Below are 27,723 nucleotides of genomic sequence, written 5' to 3' on the forward strand. Positions count from 1 at the left end.
TTCCCTTAAATTGTGAAATTATAATCACGAGTTCACTGTCACTGACGAGTTCACTGTCACTGAGCTATTCATATAGTTAAAAACTCCAAAAAACTACCGAAAAATTACTATTTACCGAAAAATTACTATTTCATATTTTCCAAGCCAAATTTCTAAATCTTCTATAGCACAATTTAAATAACCTTGTTCCTAACAATGTAACAAACAAACAAACAAACAAACACACACACACACACACACACACACACACACACACACACACACACACACACACACACACACACACACAGCTAGTACAAGACCACACAAGCAGTTCACTGCAGATTATGTTTAGTGATTGGGTAAGTGATGAAGTACTGCTCAGTATTGGCTGCAAAGCATACATCATAATCAAATGAATTAAAATAAATAACACTTGCAAAAAACTGCACAGCAAATGCAGGTGGAAGGAGGACAGGTTGTGAGGAGGCAGGTGAAAGAGGGAGAGTGTGCGAGAGGCAGGTTGTAATGGTACTTTGACTACCGCGCCTCTGCCAATGCAAAGATATTATTTACGATCGTGCATGGGGAAGAGCGCTGTGCCAGCGACCGATTTTCATAAATAATTTTGTTCTTTTTTTTTTTTCTTTCTTTTGCGTAGGTGTTTGTTTTTAACAACTAATTGATTACACACTCTCTCTCTTGTCTTCATACGAAAGACGTGTATTTTTCGGCGCTGTGTTGAATGTGCTTTTGGGTGGAAATTAAAATTATATTACAAAGTAAGGTTGTTTCAATAGTGATTCGAGGTGGTTATCGCAAAATTTGTAAATTGATCATGACAGTGACAACTTGAAGAAGTTTTCAACAGACGAAGGAAAGTGAAAGACGGGTCGTCCTACAAGAGAAATTAGGACAGCCATAAAGACTATATTGTAATTAGTACTGTGTTTCTAACAAGATTATAAGGTAAATTTCAATTAGTTTCTGATGCTATTTCCGTACAGTCACTTTTTGTAGCGTTGCCGACCAGGTCTGCCATGCACGGTCAAATTACAGCACGATCTCAATCAGTAATACGAAGTCCACCTTATCCGTAACTTATTCCATCAAAATTCAAAACCCAATCAGATTTTCTATTTTATATTTTTTCACGGCAGAGCCCCGAGGAAAGGAAACACTACAAGGTGAAAGAGGGAGAGTGTGCGAGAGGCAGGTGTGAGGCGGGACAGGTTGTGAGGATGCAGGTGGAAGAGGTACAGGTTGTGAGGAGGCAGGTGGAAGAGGGACAGGGTGAGAGGAAGCCATTGGAAGAGGGACAGGGTGAGAGGAAGCCGTTGGAAGAGGGACAGGGTGAGAGGAAGCCGTTGGAAGAGGGACAGGGTGAGAGGAAGCCGTTGGAAGAGTGACAGGTTGTGAGGAGACAGCTGGAACAGGGATGGGTGTGAAGAGGCAGGTGGAATAGGGAGGGGGTGTCAGGATACAGGTGTAAGAGGAGCAGGTTGTGAGGAGGCAGGTGTCAGAGGGACAGGTTGTGAGGAGGCAGGTGGAAGAGAGAGAGGTGGAAGAGAGAGAGGTGGAAGAGGGACAGGTTGTGAGGAGGCAGGTGGAAGAGGGACAGCTTGTGAGGAGGGGAATGATAAATAGAAGGGAAAAGGTTAATTGGTGAAGAGATAAATTCTTCCTGATTATTTTGATGTAACAATAGCTAACATATGGATTTAACTGCCTTGGAATAGTTAAGAAAGGGGTGTCCAAACTGTGCACCGTGGCTCCCAGGGAAGTCGATCTCATAGGAGGGGCATTGTAGTGGTTTCATAAAAATATTTTGATTTATTTGTTTTTTGAGTAAAGGAACAATGTGTGCACTAGTAAAGATATCTAATGAGCTGACAGGTAAGTGCTGTTACTACGGCAGCATGGTAGGTGTCAGTCAAATTGTACAATACAACCTTTCTTCTTTCCCTTTCAGTAACAATCCATCTTAAGATAAATCTTGTTGAATGCAGATCATTTTAACTGTTGTTTGTCTTTTGTGATTTGTATTTCTTTGTCAGCATGGACACATTTTTATATATAACTACAAAAATGTTGATTCAGATGTATCATGTAGTTCTAAAGACATGAATAGTCCAAAATACTACTAGAATTTTGGTTTGGGCAGAGGCGGAAGTACAGAGGCAAAGATGATGTTGAATGACAGGTGAGGTATGAGCGGCGGCAACTTGAAATTAGCGGAGGTTGAGGCCTGGTGGGTAACTCTTTGCCTTTACACATGTCTGCTTGTGTCTGTATATGTGCGGATCAACATACCAACGCTTTCGTTTGGTATGTTACATCATCTTTGTTTTTAGATAAATATTGATTTATTATTAAGTGGGAAAACAAAAGGTGTCCCATGCGTCTGTTGTTTGATTTTGTCACATATTGGATTTGGCCAGAACACTTTATACTGTTTTTTTCATTTCTGCAAACGCCAGAACCTAGCAGTTGTAGTGTCAAAATTGCTTGGTGAAGTTAAACGTTGCAGTTTCTGTTAGTAGTGTCAAGTGCCAATTACATCAGCATTTCCCCTAACACATCTCTGCCCAATGCAAAGACCAACCATTCTTGTCATTTCGATTTTTGTTCACGATTTTCAGCAACTGTTTTTTGAAGAATGCAGATGTGAAGAAATAGCACACTAGTTGCGTTAAAAACTGTTTTTTAATGCAACTGGTGTGCTATTTATTCACATTGGAAATCTTATTATTCAATTCACACTGCCACCCCTCAGTGCAATCGGATTTGTTTGTGCTACCTATATTTGCTTGACACAGTCAAAGACAAAGATTGGACATTATGAAAGTTCAAAAAGTAGTATGACACCCTCACAGTAAAAGTAAAATTATCTTGTTCTGCAATTTCAAAAATAAATAAATAAAATAGTTTCAAATATTTATCAAAAGTTACAAAATATATATACATAAATAAAAATATTGGCACTCAATATCACCATTTCGATGTCGATATATTAGGGTAAAAATATCGGCGGTATATATCAATATTTTTTGGAAGAAAATATCAATATTTTATCAGCAGCCTCCTTTATACAGCAACACTTTTCATTCCACCCAAGTGCAGCTTTCTGCCTGTGATGAGTTGAGGTTGTGGAAGGCATTCCTTGCTCCAGTTTTGTACAAGTATTCTGAGAAAATGAGATCCTGTATGTCCTGCAATGTCCAGTCAACTTCCAGTGTATTTTCTGTCACTGACCTGCTTCACTGTGTGTTCCTGCTCAACAGCAACCAAACTGGAAATTTATCATTATAGCGATTCTCTTCAAGAATTTATGAAAAACTGTAACCATTGTGCGCAATTTCACTTCTCCTGTGTTTTAGCTGACTGATTTCATCTCTGCAGAATTTATTTGTGATGTAAGTATTCAAAGCGTCTGAAAACACTTCATATCAGTTGAAATGTTCAAGTAATAAATACCTGAGAAGCTTGTAGGTCTTTATAGGTCTCAGTGAGCAATCACACAGTGGTTGATGCAACTCACAGAGTACAATGTAGATTTGTTAGTAGCTCAATATTAAATGGAATGCATTACGGATTAACCTGAAGACCATCTATTATATGGGTACTTCCAGCAGCCCCATAGTTGAGGTCCAGAAGAAGTTTTATCAGGATAACTTCAGTGTTGCAAACAGCAGCAGTTATAGCAAGGAAACAACTATGGATTTCTTGACTTGAGAATAACTCAACCTGGTCATCAAACTCACTCACGTGGGTATGAACAGAACTGGATCATGTGGAGGTCACTCTACAACCTTCAATCTGGGGATGGAAGATCCACGAGTAACTTCCAGAAATTACACTTCCCTCTGGATACCACCAATTGTGATTGCAGATAACAACACACCACTGGAACACATACTGGTCTATCATCCATGTCCTGCACTTCACACAGAAGATATTCTGCTCGTGACTCCGAGCACAATAGATATTGCAAAATTTTGGGCAACAGTAGTGTAACTTAATAATTCTTTATCTTGTTTGTTTTTAGTGGTAATTACCACATATTTGCTTCTGACTGAATTAAAAGATGATGACCAAAAGCAAACAATAGGTCTCAATCTGAAACATAGGTGATTAGTTAATTGTCTACTAATGGGAATTATATGTAGTATACACAGCAGTGAAAGAGCACAAGAAAATTTACAAAAATCGATTCCTGAGGGTGAAGAGTGCAGTCAGAACACAGGAATAGACAGACACTGAGAGTTGGGGAAAAAATTAAAAGTATGTCACACCAAACTAACAGAATGCTGAAGATAACTGAAATGAAAATTATGATCATTAGAGTTGTGCCTTTTAATAATACTCTGAATGACACTGTATGCCAATAGTAGCATCATGGGTATATTAAAATGTTTATGAAAAACTTTTATACCATCATTTATACATGGGTGATGATTTATTAAAAAAAGAAGAAGAAGAAAATGATGACTTGAGATTGTGTTTCATATTCATGTTACCAGCAATGCAAAATTGCTAGTGATCTTAACTTATAAGGAAGCTAACAATTGGGATTAACTATCACTAAAATTCATGTAAATTGTCATATACATACTTCAGTCAGTCTTGCCCTTATAGCACTTTCTTTTTCCAACTGAAGTCTTAAAATTTCCTTCTGTTTTGGAGTTAGTTCTGGTTCTTTCAGTTTTCCTTCTCTCCTTTTCTTTTCCTCTAGTTCACGTCGCAACTGCAGCTCTTCTAACTGTTCCTTATATGAATAAGCCTTGCTTTCTCTCTTCATATTCTTTATATTTAGATCGTCGTCTGCATCTTTTCTGCAACAGTATAACAAATCACACGTAGTTGATAAATTCAATTCTTCCATTTTTGATGGAGAATGTCATTCTAATCACAGAAAACTTCCAACAGAGACAAAAGTTTCAAGGACATTTCATTTCAGGTACTCTGGAGCCTTGACGTACAGAAAATGGTTAGTGGTGCACGTTAAGTCTCTATAATTGAACATAAGGTATTACTGGTCAACTTCGATCAATAAAGATATAGACACTGCTTTGTGTGTCACACCAATGAATGAATGAATGAGTGAATGAATGGACTCAGACTGGAAGTAACCACTTCTCTAATGCAATTAACTCCTACATTTTCAATTAGTCCCTCTTTAATTGTCCAATAATATCTTTCTGCTTTCTACCCTGTGTGCCACAAATGTTCTCGCCATATTTCTACTTTGCTTATATATAATGTCTTATGAGTTTTAGGTCCCTAGTAAATGACTTATATCATAAGAAGGAGCACAAATACTTTCTACAAGAACTTTAAGGCTGGTTCATCTTTTTTTACGTCACACAAGATTAATAATTATACAAAACAACTACTGTGAGAATATTTCATTTGATATGTGGAGAGAATCTCACCAATGAGGCAATATTTTAACGTAAAAAGGGTTCAAGCCATTTATAATGAGAAAAGAAATGCTGCTTCCATTTTACTAAATAAATCTTGTCACAACCCAACCAACAGACAGTAGTGCTGTCCCCCTCCTTGGTAACTGATCATCATTAATACTATCACACCCACCCATAACTAAGAATAAAGCTTTTATCATTTGTTACAATATTCAAGGCAAATACTGCCACAAGACAGTAGTGCTGTCCCCCTCCTTGGTAACTGATCATCATTAATACTATCACACCCACCCATAACTAAGAATCAAGCTTTTATCATTTGTTACAATATTCACAAAAAAAATTAGCAAATAGCTCAAGAATACACAATACCACATAAAGATTTCTTTATTTGTGTAATTTTTTGTTATGCTATACATGGTACCCCAGGAGGAATGGACAACATTCAGGGATATAACAGAAATTGTCATTCAAAGCAAAAAAAGTCTAGTAAACGGACCCCAAAATGCACACTGTAAGAGGTATGAGCACTTCATCTTCAATACTGTGACACAAATATGTTCTAATGAAAGCTGTTTGCTTTCCATATTTTGGGAGGAGGTAATGTGGACCAAACAAGAAAACACTGTCTACTGACCATGGGCTCTAAAACATGTACGTTAAGAACTACGAATACTTGTTTAGTAGAAGAGATGTGTTTCAAAGCTCATAGCATTAAAATACACACTTTAGAGCCAAAGTTTATTAGACATTTGTTTCGTATTTTGGTGCATACTGCCACTTCTCAAAATATGGAAAGCAAAGAGCTTGCGGTAGAAGAGATTTGTTTCACAGGATCTAAGAAGATGACATGCTCATACATAGTTCATAAGGTATGCTTTTAGAGCCCATGTATACCAGGCTTTTTGGTTTGAAAGATTGATCCTATCATATCTGTGAATATTGACCATTCCTCCTGGGACAGAATGTATATTAGCATTATTACTTAAAATGTTCTGTTATTATAAGTCAATTTAATGATATGTTTCGATTGTGGGGCCTTATGAAATAATAATAATAATAATAATAATAATAATAATAATAAATACACAAAAATCGTAATCTGTACTTACCCAGCAATAACACTTTTATCATAGAGCTCTCCTTCTGGTGTCAGATAGGTGAAATATTCATCTTTTGTTACATGCAAGATGTCAGATGAATTGAGATATTCACTAGAAAATTCTATTACAGAAGGTACCATTTCTGCTGGACTCAACCTTGTAACTGTTCTTAGACAATTTTCAAGACTCTGTAAAAATAATAAACATAATTAAAAAACAGAAGTGCCTGACTTGCCGTAGAATTGTTAGTTCCGGGGTTTGGTATGATGGATGCAGTAGTTTTTTTTCACTGGGGGGACTGCAGTGGCGTGAGTGTTGGGAAAGTGGATCAGGCTCATCAGTGGTTATGTAGGATTTGTAGCAGAGATAGGAAGATTGTGGTACAGGAGGGGAAAATTGCTGCCCTTCAGGCTGAGCTAGATCAGGCTAGGGAAGATCTGGACAGGTTAAGGAGGGAGAAGGGCAAAGAGAGGTGGGAAGTGGCAACAGGTAGCAGAAGGAACAGGCCTAGAACTAAGTCTGACAGTTTTGTGGTGAATGTCAAAAATAAGTTTGACCTGTTGCTTCAGTTAGAAACTGATGAGCCTCAAGCAGAGGTAGGTGTAGAGAGGACACAACAAACTTTCAATAGGAAATTGAAAAAGAATGTAGGAAAGTCATCGAAAAGGAAGAAAGTTTTGTTGTTAGGCAGTTCTCATGCCAGAGGTGTAGGCCCACTTCTGCAGGAGGAATTAGGACCAGAATACCAGGTCACAAATTTTTTCAAACCAAGTGCTAGTCTGGATCAGGTGACAGAGGATTTAGGTTCACTCTGTAAAGGATTTACCAGGGAAGACACTGTGGTTATTGTGGGAGGGCCAGGGAACAGCATCGACAGAGATCCTGGGTACAGTATAGAGTGTGACCTGATAAAGATTGCGTCGGCATCGAGACACATCAATGTTGAATTTGTATCTGTCCTGAGACGCCATGACCGGCCTCATTTGAACTCTTCTGTTGGGAGAGTTAATTTGGAGTTGGAACGGCTGCTTGGGTCGGGTGCGGGGGGTGGTGGGGTTCCTGTTGATTCTCTCAGTAGGTGGGTGGGACTATACCAGGCATGGCCTACATCTCAACAGGAAAGGGAAGAGGAAACTGGCTGGGGTAATAGCAGGAAATTTAAGGGGGGGAGGCACTGCCACGAATGGTAAAATACCAGTGGTTACAGGTGTTGGAGCAGCACCTTTTTTAGGATAGGTAAGACAGAAAGATGTCAAGTTCTACGAGAGGTCAGGATTGAAACAAATCTTCAGTTTAGGAAAGAAATTAAACAGCACAATTCTAGCACATTGGATCACCAATCACAGCTGTCAATTATAAATTTTCACCAATCACCAGAAATTTTATCTCCACCAAGTTGTACCTCAGTCCTAGGTAATTGCATTGATGAATTAAAGTCACCCAACCCAGTTGACATAATCTGCCTCTCTGAACACCATGTGACCACTGGTATAGGAACTAGGCCTAAGCACAATGAGAAACTCAGACAGGAGAGTACTGCAAATGTTAGAATAAGGAAAGGTTCTCATAAAAGTATAATTAAAAATAATGTAAGTATATTTCATCAAAATATTGGGAGTTTAAAGAATAAAATATATGAGCTTCTGGTTTGTTTAGAAGATTTAGAAGCTGAGGATGAAATAGATATACTATGCCTGTCTGAGCATCACATTGTTACTGATATGGAAAAGGTAAATGTAAGTGGATATAAGCTCTCTGCACATGTAATGAGAGAAAATATGGAGAAAGGAGGAGTTGCCATATATGTCAAAAGTTGTCATTGTGCAAAAAGTATAGAAACAAAAAAGTTTTGTGTAGAGAAACATACAGAAGCATGTGCCTGTGAGCTTAAATTAAAGAAAGGCACATTTATAATTGTAACTGTATATAGGTCCCCATCAGGAAATTTTCATGTATTTCTGAAAAATCTGGACTCCTTGTTGTGCTATCTGTCAGACAGGGGGAAGCATATTATTATTTGTGGGGACTTCAATGTAGATTCTCTGAAAGAGGGTAATAGGAAAAATGACCTTGAAGTATTACTTGGTTCTTTCAATTTGACGCCCGTTATTGATTTTCCTACTCGGGTGGTAAAGGATAGCAGCTCACTGATAGATAACTTCTTTATAGACCAAGATAAGTTTAACCAGATAAATGCCCAGCCTGTTGAGAATGGTATTTCTGATCATGGTGCACAGCTAGTTACAATATATGACATAGCTCCATTCAGCAATACTAAACAGTCCTCCAAAGTAGTACGTTCAGTCAACGATTTAACAATTGCAAATTTCAGGGAAAGCCTACAGCAGTTAGACTGGGATGAGGTGTACCGTGAACCTGATGCCAATTTAAAATATAATTTATTTCATGACATTTTTGTAAATGCATTTGAAAACTGCTTCCCCAAGAAAATAGTTAAATACACTCGTAAGAAACCTTGTAACAAACCATGGCTTACTAAGGGTATAAAAATATCTTGTAACTGGAAAAGGGAAATGTATCTGACAGCAAGAAAGAGTAGTGACCCAGAAACTATCAAACATTATAAAAACTACTGTGTTGTATTAAGAAAAGTTATTAAAAAATCCAGGAGTATGTGTATCATGTCTGAAATCAGCAACTCTGATAATAAAATTAAAACAATTTGGAATATTATTAAAAGAGAAACAGGTCAACCAAGAGCAGAGGAAGACAGTATTACCATAAAATTGAATGAAAACTTTACGAACAAAAATTCAGAAGTTGAAAATATTTTTAATAATCATTTTCTAAATGTTGTGGATATAGTAGGATCCAGGTGTTCATTAGAAGATGCTAGGCTGTTAATGGAAGAGGCCATACCTATGCAATTTGATACAATTGAAATCTCACCCACTTCTCCCTCTGAAATTAGGGAAATAATAAACTTGCTTAAAAGCAAAAACTCACATGGAATTGATGGCATTTCCAGCAAAATACTAAAAGCTTGTTCTCAACAGATAAGTAAGATTCTCAGCCACCTGTGTAATAGCTCTCTGGAACAGGGCATTTTCCCTGATAGACTGAAATATGCTATTGTTATACCTTTGCATAAAAGGGGGGATAGATCTGATGTCAACAATTACCGTCCAATCTCCGTTCTAACAGCTTTATCAAAAATTTTTGAGAAAGTAATGTATTCAAGAGTAGCTTCACATATCTGTAAAAATGAAGTACTAACAAAATGTCAGTTTGGTTTCCAGAAAGGTTTTTCAACAGAAAATACCATATATGCTTTCACCAATCAAATTTTGAATGATCTGAATAACCGAACACCACCCATTGGGATTTTTTGTGATCTCTCAAAGGCTTTTGATTGTGTAAATCATGAAATTCTGCTAGACAAGCTCAAGTATTGTGGCATGAGTGGGATAGTGCACAAATGGTTTAATTCCTACCTAACTGGAAGAGTGCAGAAAGTTGAAATATGTAGTTCTCATAACATGCAAAGATCAGCACATTCCTCAAACTGGGGAACTATCAAGAATGGGGTTCCACAAGGGTCAGTCTTAGGTCCTTTGTTCTTCTTAATATACATTAATGACTTGCCATTCTATATTCATGAAGAGGAAAAGTTAGTTCTCTTTGCTGATGATACAAGTATAGTAATCACACCTGACAAACAAGAATTAACTGATGAAATTGTCAATACTGTCTTTCAGAAAATTACTAAGTGGTTCCTTGTAAATGGACTCTCACTGAATTTTGATAAGACACAGTACATACAGTTCCGTACAGTGAATGGTATCATGCCATTAATAAATATAGACCTTAATCAGAAGCATATAGCTAAGGTAGAATATTCCAAATTTTTAGGTGTGTCCATTGATGAGAGATTAAATTGGAAGAAACACATTGATGATCTGTTGAAACGTTTGAGTTCAGCTACTTATGCAATAAGGGTCATTGCAAATTTTGGTGATAAACATCTTAGTAAATTAGCTTACTATGCTTATTTTCACTCATTGCTTTCATATGGCATCATATTTTGGGGTAATTCATCACTGAGGAATAAAGTATTTATTGCACAAAAGCGTGTAATCAGAATAATAGCTGGAGTCCACCCAAGATCATCCTGCAGACATTTATTTAAGGATCTAGGGATATTCACAGTAGCTTCTGAAGTATATATACACTCTTATGAAATTTGTTATTAACAACCAAACCCAATTCAAAAGTAATAGCAGTGTGCATAACTACAATACTAGGAGAAAGGATGATCTTCACTATTCAAGATTAAATCTAACTTTGGCACAGAAAGGGGTGAATTATACTGGCACTAAAGTCTTTGGTCACTTACCAAATAGTATCAAAAGTCTGACAGATAACCAACAAGTATTTAAGAAGAAATTAAAAGAATTTCTGAATGACATCTCCTCTACTCCATAGAGGAATTTTTAGATAGAAATTAAGAAAAAAAACAAAAAATATTTAAAAAATAAAAATAAAAAATAAATAAAAAACACAAAAAAATAAAAAAGTTTTTATACTAACTTAAGTATGTTGTTAAATTAACTTAATTATGTCATGTATTGGAAAATTTGACTCTTTCCACATCATTACAAAATATCGTATTCATGATCCATGGAACTAGTATTAATCTAATCTAATCTAATCTAGAGACAAACTGTGAACAAATTTAGCACTTGACACCCAATATAGAACCATACTCACAGGAGATGCAGTATAATCTTGTATCAATAACCTTCTTAATTTATTTTTGTTAAGTAATATAAACTCCTTTGGATCCTGTTTCAAATATTTCAATATCTTCAACCACAACTCTGGTGAATGTGGAACTGTAAAGAACACACACTTTTCAGTTTTATTTGAACAGGGAATGCAGGTACACTGGAAGGTGAACAATTAAAAACAGTTTTCTCAATTTGAGAGGCTGCTTTTCACAAACCTATGTGGTAGCCTTTACAGTACTTAGCATGAATACCTACAAGCAACAGAAGCTACTGCCTAGCAACCTGTCTATTGATGGGTGACAAGTAACATGAAACAAGATATGAAATTGCTGAGTAATAAAATCTACTTGAGGCGGACATTTCAAATAGATATACTGACAAGTCACATTTGCAACATACTATTCACCACCTTGATACACAAAAATAATGTCTATGCACACCTTGAACTGCTGGCATTCTACATCTTGTTTGTATCAAGTGGTCACTGCAACAAAATCAATAACCAATCTTTGGCAGACTATAATGCGCAGCGACTGAAAACATCAAATTAGTTCATGTTCATACCGGGAGTTTCAGGCATAATTCATTAATCCCAAATACCGTTACAATGTTATGTAAACTGGCACTGCTTAAAATTTCTGTTCCAAAGTTTTAGCATAGGTATATTGGGTTACCATTTTGTTAATCATAATTGTAAAGTACATGAAGATGTAATTTCACTGAAAATACAAGTCACAAAAATATTTAGGCTTTATTTTTATGCTGTTCATAATTATAACTATCCTTTTTAAGTCTCTAGCATATTTTGTTAGTTAGCCATTTGCAATTATTTATTTGCTTGTATTATCCTGTTTATATGTTGAAATATGTTTAGCATTTTTAAAGCAAAATTATCTCCAAATTAAAACTACAGACTGACAAGACAAAAAGACTGACAGACTACAGACAGGTGGCAGCATACACAACTTTAAGTCATCGGTGATTAAATAACAAATTCACCTATAACATCACTCAAGGAAGCCAGAAAAACATATTGAAATGGAAATCAACAATTTATGTTTCATCGCAGATCTTTTTCACTCTGTACTGTCACCTTTTATCACTGAAGTTCTGAGTTAACATTCTTACTTAATTGTTGATAAATCCTGTTTCCTCCCAATCTTTCTTCTGAAGCTCCATACTATTTTACAAAAGTACTAAATAAGTAAGTGTCAGTTCAATTAATGACCGATAAAAAAAATTCTATAGTAGCATTGTCATCAATGAAAGTAGTTGACCAGTGTCATATGCAAAAAATGTAAAGTTTCAGTTTATCAAAAAAACTGTAAATATTCTGTTGATGAAAAATTAGGGGGTGAAACATATGATGGTAGATCCTGACTGACAAAATACAGGAGGCACTGAACAGAGGTCAAGTATAGGGTCTGATAAAAAGACCTCCCGTATCTGATAGATCACTGTGTGACATGAGATGGGGATACTGATGTGCATGTAGGATCTCATTTCATCCAGCATAGTGCAGCACCTCGATGTGGCATGAACTCAACTTTTCACTGAAGGAGCCCCTGCAGAAATACCGAGCCATGCTGCTTCTACAGCTGTCCATAATTGTGAAAGTGTTGCCAGTGCTGGATTTTGTGCACAAACTGACCTCTTGATTATGTTCTATAAATGTTCGATGGGATTCATGTCAGGTGATCTTGATGGCCAAATCATTCGCTCGCTGCACATAACCATTCCCAGTCACTGATGAGTTCAGTTGGACCAGAGGACCCAGCCCATTCCATGTCAACACAGACCACACTATTATGGAGCCACCACCAGCTTGCACAGTGCCTTGCTGACAACTTGGGTCCATGGCTTCGTGGAGTCTACACCACACTTGAACCCTACCATCAGCATTTACCAACTGAAATCGGGACTCATCTGATAATACTACAGTTCTCCATCTCCAGTTTTGCGTGTGCGTGTGCGTGTGTGTGTGTGTGTGTGTGTGTGTGTGTGTGTGTGTGTGTGGCTTACTGGTGCTTGATGATGAGGTTATCAGCACCCATACACACACTAAAAGAAAAATGTGGATAAAATTACGAAAATGTTATCATGCAGTGAGATATCCTATATAATAACACTCATGCACTCACTCACTCACACACTATCTCACATGCCATAGACAGTAGAGGAAGAGCAAAGGATGTTATACCTGGGATTAAAACAGAAACAAAACAATAGAGGAGTTAAAAGAAAGGCACAGGGAAATGTGACTGGCTGACCACCACTTACAAAAAATATGGGTGAGCCAGTCACCCTGTTAACATGTTAAAAACATCTCCCTAAAATTTTCAGGAACTTGCTGGACAAATCACAAAACTTTTTAGCTCCCACAACATTTACTTGAACATTACTTAAAACAGAGGGCAGATCTGTCAGCAAATCACCCACTGCCCTCTGGTCATAAAATAAAACACAATCTAATAAAATGTGGTGTACAGTGATCTGTATGTCACAAGCACCACACACTGGATGGTCCTCCTGTGGAGCAAGATGCCGTGTGTCATATGGCTGCGGCCTACCTGAAGACAAGCAAGGGAGGACCTTGTCCCACTGATGTGGCTGGAAGGAGGTACACCGCAGCTGCATTGTGGGCTGTATTAGACAGAGCTTACTGTGTTACTTTCAGCCACTCATCCTCTCATCAATGCAAGACTCTGTACCTCAACAGTGAGGCGATAGCATGCAGGGGGAAGGAACACCAAACTAACTGAGCATCACACATGCCTCCTTTGCGGCTACATTTTCATCCTTTGCTGCTACATTTTCATTCTCCACAAGAACCATGTACTCTGGCACCCAGCAAAAAATATCTCCTTCCCCAACCATTGTAGTTGGAGGCAGGCATCCTGGATATTCTGGACTACTTTGTTTCTTGCGTGCAAGCATTGTAGAGAATGAAGTGTTCTCAGAGAATCTGAACAGACAAGGAATTTAGTACTCAAATCACATCTCATCTGCCCCAGTGCCTGCAAGTTCACATATAATTCCACATCGAAGACAGTAAAGTCTTGAGGCAGTCAGACCTTGTAGACATGATCAGGGGAAACAACAGAGCAACCAACAAAGTCCCCCTGTTTCAACCCGTTCATAATAACAGGTGTAAAGATGGGGTGCTGAGTTGAAATGTCCTTCAGTAATGTATTAAAAACATATGTGGGAGTGCAATCTCTCCTGTACTGTACTAAATCTGAAATTACACTGGGCCTCTACAGTAACCAGTGTGGCAGACAGTTAAAACCCTGGATTTGGCATTTTACTCACTCCACATCAAGTGACTCCAGCACACGCCGTACCGCAGATCCCAAATAGCCTCATTGCTCATGGACAAAAGGCATCCCAGAGGTGGATGAGGGACCTGCAGAAAGAAAACTGAAAACCCATCTTCGCAGGCCACTCATCTAATCTCTACACTTTTTAGTTTCCACTGGCAAGTCATTGTTGCAACACTGTAGAAGGAACAGAAAACAGCAAAATCGTCCACAAATAAGAAGTACTGTACAGGAACTGTTTATGGCTACACCAAGAGGGTAATACTTAAAACACTGCCTGGAGGGACACAACTCTCCTGCTCAAAATGATCTGAAACCATGTCACAAAGACAGGGCCTAAAAAACAGCTTGATACAGGAAAGACCACATGAAGATGGGAAGATGGCCTCGAATGCCCACTGATGAAAGAGTGTTGTATGCCTTACTTATATCAACGAAAATACCACGACCATGATATTTACACAGAAAAGCCTGCTGAACAGCCGCCTCTAGCAGGATCACATTGTTGACAGTGGACCGAAATCTCCAGAGGAGGAGGAGGGGGAGAAGAAGAAGAAGAAGAAGGAGGAGGAGAAGGAGATTAGTGGTTAACATCCTGTCAACAATGAGGTCATTAGAGATGGAGCACAAGCTCAGATTAGGGAAGGATGGAGAAGAAAAGTGGCTGTGTCCTTTTGAAGGAACCATCCCAGCATTTGCCTTAAGCGATTTAAAGAAATCACAGAGAACCTAAATAAAGATGGCTGGATGCTGGTTTGAACCACTGTCCTCTTGAATGTGAGTCCAGTGTGCTAACCACTGTGCCGCCCCACTCAAAACAAAATCTCCAAAATTCACTCTGAGAGTGGCTAAGGCGTTATCTGGTCTCTAACAGCCAGACCATACAACTGTTAACCATTCACTCAACAGTCTTCCCAACACAGCGCATTAAGACAATACTCCTGTAACTACTGGGACATGTGCGGTCCTTTCCTAGTTTCATAAGGAGAGGGATCAAAACTATCTCTCTCCAATAATTGAGAAAGTGACCCATCTGCCTTATAAAATAAAAGCATTCATTCAAAGAAGATTTCTTTTGACACTGAGGACAAATGTCTAAGTATGCAGTACTGGATTTGGTCACAACTGGGTGCAGTATCAGGAGTCTCAGACAGTGTCAATTCCATCTCCTACGTAGAGAAAGGAGAGCTTTAGGACTCAGAATTGTGGGATCTGAAGTAAAACTTGCCCCTCTCTACAGTCGCACGGTAGCGGCAAAACATTGGATTCTGGTCGGCATTGGCAGCAGTCTATGTAAAATGCTCTTCTATCATCTGAGCGATGTCTCCAGGCTTTGTTTGGAGACACCTATTTCAGCACGGCAGTAAATAGTAAAAACTGTGTTCACCAAAAATCCTTCTGATGGCTCCCCATTCTTTTGTGGAACAAGTGAAACAGTTGGTGTTAATTATGTGTTGAGCCTTGGCTCTGCAACGGGAAATGGTCACTGGAATAAAGGCCATACGTTGCTTCCCACAGGGCTAAGTCTGGAAGGGCAGGAGGGAAGAAAGAGAAGTCAATGGCCGAGGATTATCCAGTAGCAGCCGAGAAATGAGTGGGACTGCCGATATTGAGGATGTAGACATCACGAGGTTCTCCAAGACCTGACCCCTACGGCACGTGTATCTCAAGCACCAGAATACATTATGAGCACCGAGTTCCCCCAGAAGGAGAAATGGTCGAGGGTGTTATTCTGTAAAATCCGTTAGAACTTCAGAGCCTATCGCATCGTGCGGAGGTGAGTACAGTGAGTAACAGAGATCCTCCGACACACATGAAGTTTAACTTCAACCACTTGTAAAACAGTCGCTAGGGGGAGAGCAGAGGAGTGGTGCAGATTGTTGACAAACAAAGTGACCCCTCCCTTGGCCCTTCCCGAGACAGGTCCTCCTTGTGACAGTGTGTATAGCCTTGCTGTACATGAGCATCAGGTGCTTTAAAATTGGTTTTTGCTGCAAACACAAGCAGTGTTCGGCAAGATGTGTACCACAGGCTGATATTAAGGTCCACTGACTTTCAAGATGAGTCACAAGAAATGTCACAGAGAGGGGTGTTGATGGATGGTGGAGCAGTTGGAACCTGTGGAGGAGCGAAGAGCTCCACAATGTTGGCAACCATGACCTTGTCTGATATTCTGAGAGGAGGTACAGGCTTCAAAGTAACTACAGCAGCACAAGTGCATTGAAAGGACAGGTACCAGTGCTAACAACAGCAGTCTCCGTTTGTGTAGCAGCATTAGCCTTGTGAACTGGCTGTTTAAGAAAAGATGCAAAGGAGGTAGCAAACTTTGGGGGCTGCCTGGCCTCACAACATGAGATACACTTTGTTGTTTTGATCTCTTGTATCTTCCTTTCTTCAAGGGAAACACAGCAGTCCCTTCTCTTGACAGGGTGACCCCCAGAGCAGTTTACACACTACTTCTGGGCAGCCTTACCAAGTGGCTTCTCCCTTACAACATACAGTGGTATGCCCAAAGTGCTGGTATGCAAAACAGGGCACTGGGTGGGTAAAATAAGGTCGCATGTTGAGGTGAAGGAAACAGGCCTTAACGTGCTCAGGAAGTTTCGTGCTGCTGAAAGTCAGTATAAACAAGTCTGATTTCACTAAATCGCCATTTGCCATTTTCATTATGTTTTGCACCTCAACAATGCCTTCCTGGGACCACTCAGCTTTCACTTCTTCCTGGGAATGTCACACAGATCCCTGCAAGTTACAACACCTTTGCTGTAGTTCAAGGTGCCGTGCATTTCACTTTCTACTGCATACTCCTCAAGGCACTGAGCTTTTTGGATGTTCTTCACTCTGGTATTTCTACCAAAAGGGCCCCATTTTGTAAGCATCTGACAGATTTCAGAGTTGCAATGATGACCTCTAAACCTTTTTCTACAAGGTGTACAGCTTTGCTTCCGCAGTTAGCCGACAGGTGGCGACAGCGACAAGTAGCGGTCGAAAGAAACAGGTCGCAGACATCAGGCAGTTAGCTTGGACCTCGGTCAACATAGCATCATTCAAACATTAGTCGATTTGTGTCTGCATCATGAAGTTGTTCTTGATTGAAAATAACAGTTTACGAGCCTAAGTCTCATCATTTGCAGGAGATGTTACTGTTTTGTTTCAATATGAATTCAACAGCGGCTGAGTCTCATTGAATGCTCTCAAGTACATACGGTAAGGATGCTATTAGCGAAAGAACATGTTGCGAGTGGTTTCAACACTTCAAGAATGGTCATTTTAACGTCGTAGACAGGCATAGTGGAAGAGAGAATGTTTTTGAAGATGCAGAATTGGAGACATTGCTGAGTGAAGACTTGTGTCAAACCCAAGAAGAACTGGCACAATTAGTGACACAGGAAGCCATTTCAAATTGTCTCAAGGCTATGGGCATGATTCAGAAAGAAGGAACTTGGGTCCCGTGTGAGCTAAAACCAAGATGTTCACGGCGTTTGTGTGTTTGTGAACAGTTGCTTCAGTGACAAAAATGGAAGGGATTTCTGCATCGCATTACATCCGTGGACGAAAAATGGGTTCATTACGATAACCCTAAACGCAAAAAATCATGGGGATATCCCAGCCATGCTTCCACTTCGACGGCCAAACCGAATATTCACGGCTCCAAGATCATGCTCTGTGTTTGGTGGGACCAGCTCGGTGCCGTGTACTATGAGGTGTTAAAACCAAGTGAAACAATCACAAGTGCTCGCTATCGAACGCAATTAATGCGTTTGAGCAGAGCATTAAAAGACAAACAGCCACAATACAGCGAGAGGCATGATTAAGTGATTTTGCAGCACAACAACGCTCGGCCCCACGTTGCAAAAGAGGTCAAAACATACTTGGAAACATTAAAATGGGAAGTCCTACCCCACCCACCATATTCTCCAGACATTGCTCCCTCTGACTGTCACCTGTTTAGATCAATGGCACATGGCCTGGATGACCAACATTCCGATCTCATGAAGAAGTCACAAACTGGATTGATTCGTGGATCACTTCAAAATATGAACAATTTTTTTCGACACAGAATTTGTACACTGCTCGAAAGATGGGAGAAAGTAGTGACCAGCTGAGGAAAATACTTTGAATGATACATGTGAAACTGTTTTGTTTCATTAAAGCCTCAAATGTCGGGAAAAAACCGGCGGAAGCAAAGTTGTACACCTGGTATATAGAAAAGTGAAACTTTCTCAAAGCTGTCCTCTTTCCATTTAACTATAAGAAGCACATTCTGGCCACCAGCATGTGTTCTATAACCAGAAACTGTAAGACTATGTAATCCCCAAGATAGGGGGTCAGGCAACACAAGCCCTCTTGTTTGATTGGTTGCTGGTATCTACCAGTGGCCCACTATTCATGCTGGAAGGAGGAGCAGTGAATTTCAAGGGTGTCATCTCGATCTCACGAGTAGCTAGGGAAATAAAAGTCCACCTAGCCCCACGTACCTAGGTAAGTCTTATACAACTGAGATTAGGCTGTTTTTACAGATGTTGCCTGCTAACGACTTTTTCACATGCGTATTATCAGTGTGCAGCACAGAGGTTGTTTATAGAGGTTTCTACCATCCTTGCTATCTGGGTGGTCAAGATACCCTGGCCCTCTGACACACAATGTTCCAACACTGTGCTGTACATTTGTCACAGACGCATCCCTAGAGCTTGCTGGGACAGAGGACTGGCAGTACTTACCAGTGCCCAACTCAGGAATCCCGGGATCGCCAAGCCTGTACCCAGCACACCAGAGCTTAGTCCCTGGTATTCCAGTCATCTAGGATCCAATTGATATGGTCAAAAGCCCAGCAGAGGCACTGCTGGCAATGTCGTGCTGTTAATAATGGCACTTGCATCGTCTGGCTGTTGCTACAACCCATTTATGCCAAATTTCATTGCACTGTCTTTCTGTAGTGGTTATTTCACGCAGTGTTGCTTGTCTCTTAGCACAGACAACTCTACACAAATACTGTGCCTTTCAGTCATTATGTGAAGGCTGTCGGCCACTGCATTGTCCATGGTGAGAGGTAATGCCTGAAATTTTCACACTCTTGACACTGTGGGTCTTGGAATATTGAATTCCCTAATAATTTCTGAACTGAAATGTCATATACATCTAGCTCCAACTACCATTCTGTGTTCAAAATCTGCTAGTTCCTGTCATGCTCCCATAATCATGTCAGAAACCTTTTCACATGAATCACCTGAATACAAATGACAGCTCCGTCAATGCAATGTCATTTTACACCTTGTATATGCGATACTACCACCATCTGTTTATGTGCATTTCGCTATCTCATGACTTATCAACTCAGTGTATATTTGTAATGGTGGTTCTGTGATTACTACTCAGTGCACATGTCACATTCAGTTCAAACTTTGCTGACATGATTCTGTTCATGATAGAAAAACTATATGCCTTTTGGTATTAAACTTTAGAGCATTAGGTTCTGCATTGATAAGAAAATCTACTGTCTGATCTTGGGGACTGTAACAACGCCAATCAATGTGGCATGTGTGAGAGCACCTGTCCAGCAATCTCCAAGTATTCAACACTTAAACATGCAGCTGCCTTGGGATTGCCTGACAGGAGTGTAAGAAGAATCCTTCACACACCTCTTTGCATGCACCCAAATAAAATGATAGTTACCCAAGAATTAAATGAGAGATATTTTGAAACTTGCAAAGCTGTATGTGAAGAAATGCTTCACAACATTCCCTCTGGTGGTGTTTTGATTTCTTCTGATGAAGCCCGCTTCCATTTGTCAAGTAATATAAACAAACAAATTTTCTGCTACCGGGACCGCAGAAAACTCTCAGGAGCTTCACTTATGACCATGCCACAGCTGTTGTGTGTCAGTTTGTTGTGCCGTTGCTGAATATGGGATGTGGGCTGCGTATTGTTTTCAAAGAGATGATGTAACAGTAATGGTTAATCAAATCACTACTGTCACATGAGAGAGACCTTCATTTGACCAAAGTTAAAACAGTTTGTTGGGACCATGAAGAGCGAGAAGTTCAGTTCCAACAAAATGGAGCCATAGCTTACACTCCTCAGCGTTATCTAGAAATTCTGAGACAGTTGCTTCTTCAAAATCATTTCTTTTCACAACAATACATTGGCTGGCCCCCTACATCTCCCAATTTATCACCTTGTGATTTTTTTTCGGGGGGGGGGGGGGGGGGGGCACTTAACGGTTCAAGACTACAAACATCACCCAACAACTCTGCCAGCACTTAAACAGGCAATCACCCAGGAAAAGGCTGCCATTCCACTGGAAATAACACAAAGAACTATGGATAACTTCTGTAAAATGCTTTGTCAGTGTGTCAACAATGGAGGATGCCATTTAGTGGACGTAACTTTTAGAACAGACTAATATAAAATGACATTTCTGTATCTTTGTTCAATCATGACTATATTTTGAAATACGGGTGGTCTTTTTGTCGGATGCTGTATATAGCAAGTATGAAAAATATATCAGCTTTCAAATTTCTTTGCTGCAGCAACAAAGAGTCTTACAACTCACATAGCTACTGTTGCTCCCGTGACTCACACCTGATTGGGGCAAGCAGCATTCTTGATCAATGATGTGGAATGTGGAATGGGGCGGGGGGGGGGAGATATGAAGAAGATTAGAAAGGATTTGGAAACATCATCTTGGTTTGAAACAAGTAGGTGCACACAGGGGAAGAGTGGGAGACCTAAGTAAAAGGTAGAGTATTTGTGAAGAGTGGAAGAATGGAATGAAGATTGGGGTTTAATGAGATTACTGGTGATGTAACACGTACTTAGATTGTGTAAGGACAGTGAAATAAATTGGCCATGTCCTTTTCAACGGAACAAAGTCAGCATTTGCCTTAAATTATTTATGAAAACCAAGGAAGCCTAAATCTGGATAGCTGGGCAAGGGATTTGAACAGCAGGTCTCCCAAATGCCTTAACCACTGTGCTGTCTCAATTGATTGGAAAGTGGATGACTTTATGCAGTACAAAGTGAGAGGTCAAATAGATTCCAGTCATTAAGCTAGACCAAACTATGTGACAAAGGAAATGAGACTAGTTTGGAGGTAACAGAGTGGAAATACTTTGCAGGGTGAGTGAGCAGCTATACTGCACACCACATAACTTGGCGGGTGGCTGGAGACTTTGCACAGCCGGCAGTTAGTAGTGTTGGAGCAGCCAGACTGTGCGATATCTGCACTCCACTCGACAGTCGGCTACTGGCAGCTGATGATTAACATTACATTTGCATACAAGAAAGATGACAAGCACAGTAACTTGTGCCTTTGTGGAGAAGAACACATCATCAAACTGTGTGCCTTCAAAGTATGGGGTCGTACAAAATGTGTAATGTAAATAACAACACATGGTAACAGCAGGAAGAGTGATAACAATAACAGAGAGATTTGCATTGTCTGTCATTTCTGTAAATTGGTGCAAGAAAATATGATGAGCAACTGGAAAAAGCTGCAGCACATTGATTTGTCTTTCCCATTCAAATTTGGAAAGTATATTCATCTTGTGATGTCTTGCAAAACAAAATCTGAAAGGAAGAAGAAGAGAAACATTGTGAAAAACATATTTCGTGACACACCATGGACCAGCAGTGGCTCTGAATAATCCTCAAAGAATTTTGATAACGCTCATAAAAGGTTTTGCAATACTTGTGATTACTGGTAAAAACTGTGACACATTTATGAGTATTTCTCTCTCCTTTCCTAACCTGAATATTATGTTCACATTGTGATGACTTGCAAACTGAAGTCACAATTATTTATTTGGAGTTGCAGAGTAAATTTCTGCACATATGAAATTTATACCTGTATTTTTTTAAGCGATTTAAGCAAATGTCTAAGCCATCTACATGTATGGTACTTTTTCGGCATGCAGCTCAAAGAATCTTATTTCACAAAATATAAAGAAGGTCTGTCTACAGTAAAAATCATTATTTTAAAAAAATAATTTATAATTGTTGTCTATACTTTTCTATTGTACATAGTTATTTCCGTAGACAATATAAAACAAGTTTCCACTAACTGTTTGTTGGGGATAACCTCAGGAAAATCAGAAGCAGAATAATCTGTCCAACACAAATTGTTGAAGAAGATATTAGAATATTCCATCACTGACATATCATGTGGAACTAACAAATAATTACTGTTTCAAAGTTGAAGACAGCAATCTGTCTAGTATACATACAAAATAAATCTCTCATATTTTTATGGCTAGGAGTCAAACTTTAAATAGAGGTTATAACAAAACTGGCTAGTTGTTGAAGATCAAAGAATAACTTCAAACAATGTCCACACCAAAACTCAATAAGGAATAAAAATCTTTTTATCAGCCAAGTAAACCTAGTCTCAACTTACATAATACAGGCTTAAGTTGTAGGTATATTTTTTAATGCAGTAATACACAGTACTGACACATTTAGCCCATAACATCGTCTTCACCCTTGGTATCTGATTCAAACAAATCACAGCCATGAAGTTTAATTATGAAGGATTCAATCCCTGAGTATCTGTTGATTTCCTTTTTAAAAACTACTTCCTGCAGTGTTTCTGAATGTTTGATGCAGTTTGCCCATGCAGAGATAGTTACATTGTTCACTGCTTCATTTGTTAGTTTTTCAATGTCAGAAAGCTGGAAGTTGCTATTTCTATCTGTGATATGGGCGATCACTTGCACCAATACCAGCTCAATAGGATTGTAGTGACAGTGATATGGTGGTCACTTGATTACTCGGTAACCATGCTGTCTTACAAGTACATCTATTTCATAAGTGCAGTATTTAGGCTTGTACGCACTTAAGAGCATGAGTAACTCTGCCCTTGCCTGTGACGCAGTGTGAGGAATTCCATTAAATGGAAATCACGAAATAATTTAGTCCTTCCTGGCGTTTGAAGTAGGAATGTTATCCACTTGTACAGATTGCACGCTTGCAGTGTCTATGACAATAACAGAATTCTTCCCCAGATACAGGAGTAGCTGTTGTGCAAACCGCTGCTTGAAGATAACATTAAGTCATTTCAGAGTATTCGTCATCTGAATGCTCTGACTTTGATATCTTAAATATTAATTTACTTTCTAGTATGAAGCCTGTCTCTGCAGAACCAGTGTGAAGCACAATAAGGCATCTACCTGCAGGAACCTTCAGGCCTCCAACATCTTCACTTGCCTTCTAGCACATAGTCCTCAATGGTTCTCATTCATGCATTTCATCGAGGTAACAAAAACATGGTTTTTTACTCCTGCATTGATATCAAAAACACAGTTCTTGCGGCTACAATGTCACTTCTCTCTAACAGGAGTTTTCTTCCATCACTGGTATTTCTGTATTTAAATCTCATTTTCCTTAAAATTCTGAGCATGGCAGATTTTCTGCCATTGCAACTGTCAGCTTCTTTCATGTATGAACAAAGTTTATCTGCTTTAGGATATTCACCTTTACTATACATGTCAAATATTTTCTTGCTGAAATCATAGAGTTTAAATTTCATAGAGTTTAAATTTCAGCACAAACCAGGCAACTTAAAAATACGTCATCTGTTCTCTTCAGCAGATGTGTTGGCTTGGCTCGTGATGCACTGAACAATTCTCAACCTGATACCGTACATCTCAGCAGTTTGTTCTTGGCAATTGGCAGAATCGGGAGACAATTTGTGATCATACATGGATGCGGTTTCCATCTCCCATCTAAGGACCTGAATACACGCAAAACACTATTTCTCTCGTCTGTTTGTGTAATTCTGGCAAGATTTGTTTTTGCTGCTCATAATGATCAGATTTCCATGAAATAACTTTCAACAAAACGTCATGCACAATGCTAAAACCAGTTGTAAACTCACTCTGCACATTACAAAAATTTGAACTCAAGCACATGCTATGGCTAGCTGACTGCTATTGGTTGGCACATCACGTGACGTGTCTGTGCTTCTGCGCATACGGATCTCACTCGCCATATTACGTGGCACGAGTTCTAGTACAGGAGGTGGAGGTAAGATATCAAATTGAATGAGTAGGGAATCAAGCACTGAAGCATTACTGTATTTACCCAAGAGCAGAAGATGACTTTAAACATAAGATGATGATCTTTTCAAGATGCTCCTTGAGAAATTTTTAATATGAACATATTCTAGCTAATCAAAATTGAAAACTGTTTTACTGATACATTATTACTCCACAATTCACAATTAAGTGCCTGGCAAAGGGTTCATCAAATCACCATCAAGCTATTTCCCTACCATTCCACTCTCTAACAGTGCGCAGGGAAAAACACACACTTAAAGCTTACCATGCGCGCTCTGATTTCTCTTATTTTATTACGATGATCATTTCTCCCTATGCAAGAGGAAGCCAAAAAAATATTTTTGCATTTGGAGTACAAAGTTGATGATTGAAAGTTCACATGAACATCTCACCACAACAAAAATGCCTTTGTTTTAATGGTTGCCACCCCAATTTGTGTATTATAGCCATAGCACTCTCTCCGCTATTTCGCGATAATACAAAACAAGCTGCCCTTCTTCGAACTTTGACGTCATCCGTCAATCCTATCTGACGTGGATCCCACACCATGCAACAATAGTACAGGGGAGGATGGACAATCATAGTGTAGGCAGTCTCTTTAGTATGTCTTGCATTTTCTAGGTGTTCTGCCAAGAAATTGCACTCTTTGGTTCACATTCTCTACAAAATGATCTATGTGATTGTTCCAAGTTTAGTTATTCATAACTGTAATACCTAAGTATCTACTTGAATTCACAGTCTTTAGATTTGTGAAATTTATCATGTAACAAATTCAGTGGATTCCTTTTCATTGTCATGTGGATGACTTCATACTTTTCATTATTTACAGTCAATTGGCACTTTTCGCACCATACAGATATCTTGTCTAAATCATTTTGCAATTGGTTTTGATCACCTGAGACTCTACAAGATGATTAATGACAGCATCATCCGCAAATAATCTATGAGGGTTGCTTAGATTATCTCCTAAATTATTTATGCAGGCCAGGAACAGCAGGGGGCCTATAACACTTTCTTGGGCAATGCTAAATATGTCTTCTGTTTTACTTGATGACTCTCCTTCAGTTACTATGTGCTATGACATTTCTGACAGGAAATCACAAATCCAGTCACACAACAGAAAATATTCCATAGGCACACAATCTGATTAGAAGTCGTTTGCAAGGAATGGTATCAAGAGCCTTCTGGGAAACTATAAATATGGAATTGACTTGACATCCCCTAATGGTAGCACTCACTATTTGATGAGAATAAGGAACTAGCTGTGCTTCTTAAGAACGATATTTTTTGAATCCGACCATATAATTTATTTGGTATATATCCCTCAATTGCCACTGATATTATTTCTTTCAATTTAAATCCCTGTCTGGTCTACACTTACACAGTCAGACTGGAAGGAGTCGAGACTGCCTCCTAGAAGGGCATCGAGCAAATTTTTATCTGCTTTTTTGAATAGATATACATTGCATTTAGTTTTGGGAGATTTGGACATTACGGTACTTAGTTTTGCTATGTTCTCATGGTCAATAGTCCCTGCATCCATAATGATGCTCCCTATTTGCTCAGGATTATTTTTTGCTAAGAGGTCAAGTACGTTTCCGCAATCATTTACGCTACGAGCAGGGTCCTGAGCTAATTGTCCAAATAATTTTCTGAAAAAGCATTCAGTATGATTTTGGATAACGTTTTTTGCTTACCACCAGCTTTAAACACATACTTTCACCAACATAAAGTATCTGCCTAAAAATGTTAACATTTTAATGACAGGCAAGAAAAGAGGTAATGAATTTCTAGCACTGAAATTTAAATCATCCTCCTCTTTGCTGTTGTCACGAATATTTGACTATTTTCCCCGGATATATCACAAATTACAAGGATGTACTTAGGTTGGGACCTAATAGCACAGCTCATATTGCTGCAATTGAAACAAGCAATTATTAACTTTATAACCTTGGTTGTTACAAATATTTGGCTTTTTCTTCAGATTTTCGTGGTTCTGGTTGTGGTGGGACTTAACAAAATAGCTGTTTTTTCCAAGTACATAGAGGATTTTCTATCTGTCCTGATGTGAGAATGTAACAATACACTAGACTTTCACTAATCCATCCATTCCTGGCACAGATGGGTGACGGTTTAGCGCAAGTGCCTGATTATTGTGTGTCTGAAATTTACTTTATTCATTTATTTTTTTATTTATTTTGAAAACATTGGGGTTATAGTGTACTGTACTTTCTTAAACCAAAGAACACAATTTTAAAACATAGAGGATTTACTTTATTAAATCCAAAAATACATTAATTTTCAAAGAAAACTTAATCCTTGAGTGTAAAATATACCGTACATAATTATACAGTCATAACACTCACTATGAAACTCCCTAATTTTTAACTGTCACAATGACGATACACAACGGTGGTATGTTTTATCATGCAACTGCTTTACAAGCATTATATCAGTACTGCATGTATCTGGTTGTTGCATAATGTACTCCAGGAAAACCTCGGCAGCTTCAGCACCAGCAGTGTGAGAAATCTTCATGCTCTCTCCTCCTGTGTCCTCTTTTTCATCACTTTCATCGTTTCTTGCATGCTTTTGATTATTTCTTCATCTGTTAAAGTTTGGTCTGTATCACAGTTTTCCTCATTCAGCCACTTAGTACCATATTCATCATCAATTTCTTCTCCTCCTGGAAGGTTGTAGAACATGTCAGTGTACTAAGTAATTGATAATTCCGAATTGACTTGCTCATCACTATCACTCACTATTGGATCCAATTTGGCATCAATGGGTGGCCACAATTTTCTCCAGCTCTTCTTCATGGTAGTGCTCTCCACTTTATCCCATGCTTCGGCTGCTTGAAAAAAAAAAAAGAAAAACACTTCACGTATGTTAATTGCTTTCCACGCCTTCAGCATAGTCTCATTAGTTGTTTTCACTTTTGTTCAGCAAGGAGACGAGAAGTGAATGTCGATAATGATGTTTAATTGATTCCAAAATTCCCTGGTTCATGGGCTGATTAGGGCTGTCACATTGGGTGAGATAAAGAGTGCGTGTATACCATCCAACTTTAGATAAACATCTGAAGGAA

At 38.9% G+C, this 27,723-nt stretch overlaps 1 protein-coding gene across 1 annotated transcript in view; it reads right to left on the reverse strand.

Annotated features, from left to right (window-relative positions):
* LOC126248822 (eIF-2-alpha kinase activator GCN1) overlaps nt 1-27,723 on the reverse strand; it is a 282,568-nt gene that overhangs the window by 143,212 nt on the left and 111,633 nt on the right. The window contains exons 12-14 of the mRNA XM_049950239.1: nt 11,240-11,364; nt 6,518-6,696; nt 4,595-4,814 (exon numbers count right to left, since the gene is read on the reverse strand). Of these exons, the coding sequence (XP_049806196.1) occupies nt 4,595-4,814; nt 6,518-6,696; nt 11,240-11,364 (524 nt within the window). The remainder of the gene's footprint in view (nt 1-4,594; nt 4,815-6,517; nt 6,697-11,239; nt 11,365-27,723) is intronic.

The sequence above is a fragment of the Schistocerca nitens genome, chromosome 1 (assembly GCF_023898315.1).
Source record: "Schistocerca nitens isolate TAMUIC-IGC-003100 chromosome 1, iqSchNite1.1, whole genome shotgun sequence".
In the NCBI taxonomy this organism is placed as follows: Eukaryota; Metazoa; Arthropoda; class Insecta; order Orthoptera; family Acrididae; genus Schistocerca; species Schistocerca nitens.